Source organism: Watersipora subatra, chromosome 2 (genome assembly GCF_963576615.1).
Source record: "Watersipora subatra chromosome 2, tzWatSuba1.1, whole genome shotgun sequence".
Classification (NCBI taxonomy): Eukaryota; Metazoa; Bryozoa; class Gymnolaemata; order Cheilostomatida; family Watersiporidae; genus Watersipora; species Watersipora subatra.
In genome coordinates, this window is record NC_088709.1 from 58753029 (window position 1) to 58758118 (window position 5090).

The 5090-nt window shown below is 33.8% G+C and overlaps 1 protein-coding gene across 1 annotated transcript; it reads right to left on the reverse strand.

Annotated features, from left to right (window-relative positions):
• Positions 1-3471: 3471 nt before the first annotated feature.
• On the reverse strand, positions 3472-4475 carry LOC137388773 (uncharacterized). The gene is made up of 3 exons (XM_068075223.1): positions 4383-4475; positions 4182-4273; positions 3472-4051 (listed from the first exon to the last, which is right to left on the reverse strand). The coding sequence occupies exons 2-3, from the start codon at positions 4271-4273 to the stop codon at positions 3481-3483; spliced, it is 663 nt and encodes a 220-aa protein (XP_067931324.1). The 5' UTR covers positions 4383-4475; the 3' UTR covers positions 3472-3480.
• Between the last annotated feature and the right edge of the window lie 615 nt (positions 4476-5090).

The following is a 5090-nucleotide window of genomic DNA, read 5'->3' on the forward strand; positions in this document are numbered from 1 at the left end:
TCTAACGCAGCCAACTCAACTTTCGATTAATGGTAATTATCAGAAAATAACTGCAAGATACCTACAACTGCTATTACCTTTGTAATTGCGTGCACAATTGCCACCATACATATCGTTATCACTGTCAAAAGTGGTAAACTTCTGTCCATCAAAATTCTCCATGTTCTCTTTCGCAAGACTACCGCTGTGGATGCTGTTTTCTATCTGTATAACAGTTCAATTTAATAACTCTTTACTTTAGCTGAGCTTATATCCAACTGATCCAATTATGCACATTTATTTCTAAACAAAAAACAATTTTATTTTTATGTAATGCATTCAAATAACTACTAAATAATTCAACAAAGAAAAATTTAAGAGAATTTTTTTTCTCTATTGATGAGCCAATTTTCTCTAAGCTAATGTATGTAAGCAAGCAGATGAAGTAAAAGCCTTTTGATAAGATGTGTATGCCTTTAATTTTATGTACATAGGACAGACAGCTAGTCTCATCATACACAGGGTACATAATAGGCTTATCATATATTGGCAAGTATGTAAGTGTGTAGAAAATGTTTCCCACAAATATATGCACTTACACGAAGTCTATATTAGTAGTATATAGAGAGCAGATCTACACATAAAAGTGACGGATCCAGCGGGGGGATAGAAAAAGGGGGTTGTGAATTAAATTGGCTAGGGGTGTAGATTGAATCGTGTGGAGTTGAATGAGATGTTGGGGTTTGGGGGGAAATTGTGGTGTAGAGTAGGGGGTTGAATTCGAGGGGTTACGGATCCGCTCCTGGCGTAATCGGCGGATTATCTGTGGATGAGTCATCGGATTAGCGGGGGATGAGTCATCCGATTGAACGCGGATTATCGCGGGATTAGTCGGGGGAATCGTCGCGGATTAGTCGGGCGAATCGTCGCCGATTATCGGTGGAATAGTGGGGGTGAATATCTGGGACATCGAGGGCTGGATGGTTTTCCGGAGTGGATCTCGCGGATTATCGAGGAGAGCGAGAGATTACCTAGCGGATGAGTGAGGGGGTTAATATTTGGGACACCGAGGGGTTGATTTTCCGGAGATTGTTATATATTTGGTTGAATGAGAGATAAGTTTTTATTATAAAATATAAACTATAAATGTTACAAAAAATTCAAAATCATTCTGTCATTCGTTTTAAAAAGGAAAGTTTTGGAATACATCTTTCATCAATTTCTGTGTCACATCGAAGAACTAAAATAAGAGTTGATTTTCCCAAAGAATTGAGAAACTGAACAGGAAGTAACAAATCTAATCCTTCATTATTTCCAATATTATCATATATGAAGGTATCTTTAGGTGTAGTAGAATTTGAAATAGGTTGAAGATTACAGATAAAGTCAATATCTTGAAAATTCGATCCTGGAGGACATTGCAACATTGAAAGAGTAGAGTTATATCCACATAATTCTCCTCTGTAGAATAATTTGAAATCAATTAGAATATCGATTGTGGAATTTTGAACTGAATATTCACATTCAGAATATGTTAGAACTTGCTCCGATGAAGCTGACACTATAGGATTAAGGTATAGGTTTTTTCCATCTGTTTCATCTTCATTTAGTAGTTCTTTACACGCAAATCTGTGATTGCCTGGTAATGGATAACCACAATGAATGTAGTCCAATGGAAATATTCTTCCGCATGTTTCATTATTCTTGTGATATAAAGTAGTTTCTTCGAATGGAAGTAGTAATGAAACTTCAAATTCATTGAGTGTTCTGCTTAAGCAGTTATTCGCATCGGTAACATATTGAATTCTTTGATTTCCATTTATTATTCCCGTAAAGCGTAAAATGAGAAATATTATAATGTGCAAATTCATTATAGTCATAGTGTCTTTTTAAAATACTACTCTCTTGACTGAAGTAGGCAAAGAAAATGCATAAAAAAGTATGTCAATATAATATATATAGTTCATTCTTCAAAATTATCTTGAAATACTATACAAAAAAAAGTTATTCAATTCTATTTGATGAGTCAATCCTTCTTGGATATAAAGTGATTAAATATAAAGAATTATGCAAAGTCTAACTGTGATGATTATCAATTCTTCCCATTGATATGTAGGAGTTCACTGAAGTAACGATTTGTAGCATGTTGATCATTGGCTTCTCCTCTCAAATATGGATAAAGTCTTGTTTCGGTTAATATTATGTTTGAAGGTGTGTTCCAATCAAGTGAGGATAATAATGATAGTTGGACTTTGTCTCTCCTTGGTCCGATTTGAGCAGATTCCAAACACGTTCCAATATCGAGTTCGGCAAAAGTCTCATGAAGTTCTTGTCGAGTCAATCCTTCATTTCCATATCGTATTTGCATTATTCTAATACAATATTGACATCCTCGAGCTCCCTCGAAGCATCCACACCGACTTTCTAAATATGTTACGAAACGTTTATAGATATAGAATCCGATAACATAGTAAAAAGTTTCTTCAGTAACTCTTCTGATGAATTTTTTTGTGTTTTTCTTTACAACCACTCTTGATAATTGTCCATCCTTAAGATGAGCTGGAATAAACTCCTCTAGAAATATAACCGACATTGTTTCTGTTTTCTTCGTTGTTTTTTTTTTGGTTCCTTCACCAACAGAGCTAAATTGAAGAATGGTGGAGAAATCTAGAGGAGTAGACTTAATATCATTCCGAATCTTTTTTTATTTATTTTCATCCAACAGATTTTTCATCTATAATTACATCATCAATTTCATGCTCGATTTCCTCTTCCACGCTTTCTCCGATTAATGGAAATTGTGCTATATGAATGAGTCTTCTGAAGAGCAGTTGTTTCGTTTCATCACGTTGAGTAGGATGAGTCATGTAGTGCCGAATTCTATTCCAAAACACGGTTTCAAAAATCGTTTCTTCCATCGTTTTAAAATCGGTCGCGATAAATCTGTTAATCCATTCTAAATCAACCTCTTTTCCAATTTTACCTTCTCGAATGGTAGCTTCAAGATCAACCCATTCAAAGGTCATCTTCAAATCTGAGGGTGTTATCGATATTTCTTTTACACATAATGTTGATTCCAAACATTCCCTGCATTCCAACGCACTGCAGACACAGTTGGACTTTAATCTTTTCAATGACACAACTTTTCTAAAAGCAGCTGTTCCTAGAATGTAGTATAAACATTCCTCGGTAAGATGTGTACGAATTTGTTCATTTTTGTCAAGATGAACCAAGATGTTATCTGGGATTATTTCTGCAACCTCGAATGGAACAAAATCTTTAATCAGAATGTTTTGAGTCATGTTACTATGAGAAAGTCTACATTCGAAATGATTTTACATTGGATAGTATATTGAATTTATATGAGCTTAGTTATATATTATTGATATTGTATATACGAAAAGAAGAGCCAATGAAGAAAATAAAATTTTATAGTAATAATACATCGAGGAGCAAAACTCTACTATCATATATACTTAACAACAAATTCACTTCTAAAAATTATGCTAAAATATATTCTGTGCTCACTCCATCGTTACATACTCTTCTTTTTGAATAAAAATATGTTAATCCAGTTCTAAGTTGAGTGTATGAGAACACTCTATTGTCTTTTTTTACAAAACCTTTGTTTACCCCTTCCTTAGGAGATCTTGAATGTAATACTTTTAAAAAAGTGTCTTTTGTAAAACTATTCGTAGTTTTACTTAATCCTTTACTGCTATGCTTTGTAGAATGAGTTTCATCATTCCAGCAAAAGTAAGTCTTAGAATTTAAGGCTACTATTCCATGTCCTGAAAATTCTACTTTGAATAAACCAGGAGTCCTTATATCATATTGATATACTTCTTTGCAACAATTTTGTAATTCCCACAACTTTGTAGGAACAGATTTACAGAGTTGGAAATCATCCGCGTGTCGATCGCAATACATCCTAGGAAACCATTTTCCATATTCTTTGTAGTATATATCAGCGATCTCTTTTCTAACGATATTATCCATAGGTGCTGAAAGAGCCATGTAGGCACTATCTGTATCCATCGCCACATACTGGAAGTCCTTTCTGTCGAAGTATCTAAAATAAAAAAAATTCAATCCTTAATTCTTGTTATCTTAGTATTATAATACTCCCATTTCAAAAATTATCATTCAAATGTTTACCATTATACATATTTTTTCTAAAAGATACAAATGAGATTACTTACCTATCCATGAAGTCATAGTAGAACTCCAACATCCGAAGTTTAGCCAGTTGTAATATGGAGAATCCGATATGTACAGGTATATCCATTTTCATCTGAATAAATATATACAGTCCTATTAGATTCCTTTACATATATTAGCTCAAGTAAATTTTTCATTATGATTCAATTATATCAATAAGATAATAAATATATACTACTAACCGAAGGCTTGTGTTGAGTCAACTCATAGAAGCTATCAACGATTTCCTCCAAAGATTCAAATCTGTGTGATCGTATTCTCAAGGATGCTTCATAATCTCCTTGAATATACTTGACACTTCGATGTTTTAATTTCTCAGTGATTGTTTTCCCGTACGATGAATTTCCAATGAGTTTATTGGTTGTTGCTATCAACTCTTGGTCAGGATCTTTGTCACCAGCTCTTCTAGCATTTGAGACAGATTCTCCAAATGACTGGAAAACTCTTCTAGGGGTGTATTCTATGACTTGATATATTTTGGTTATAATCAATCCATGATTAAGATACCATTTTGCTAAAGTGGTGAGTAGTAAAATTTTTTCTCCAAACACTCCCCACCAAAGTTCGTTGTTCTTGAGGTAGCATTCCTTCCTTTTCAGCAAATTCTTTCATACTTTCACTAAGATGATTTCTATTCAAAGATGTATTCTTGAAAACGGGCTCATTTCTGAAAACTTTTCGTATAAGTTTTCAGGAACAGATATATCGCATTCAATGAATCCATATATCTCCCCTTTTATAATCTGCTGAATAATCTCATCCTCGGTGGCAAAGGAATTGGAAGGATAAAACTCTTCGTTGAAGATACTAATAAAGTTCTTAATCTCGGTGTTATCCTCAATCATCTTGTTCCATTCACACTCCCAGATTCTTACTAAACGATATCCAAG

Coding starts and splice junctions, on each gene's coding strand:
- LOC137388773 (XM_068075223.1), bottom strand. CDS start 4,273: ATGAAAATGGATATACCTGTACATATCGGATTCTCCATATTACAACTG. Junction 4,052..4,181: donor TACTATGACTTCATGGATAG/GTAAGTAATCTC, acceptor TTTTTATTTTAG/ATACTTCGACAGAAAGGACT.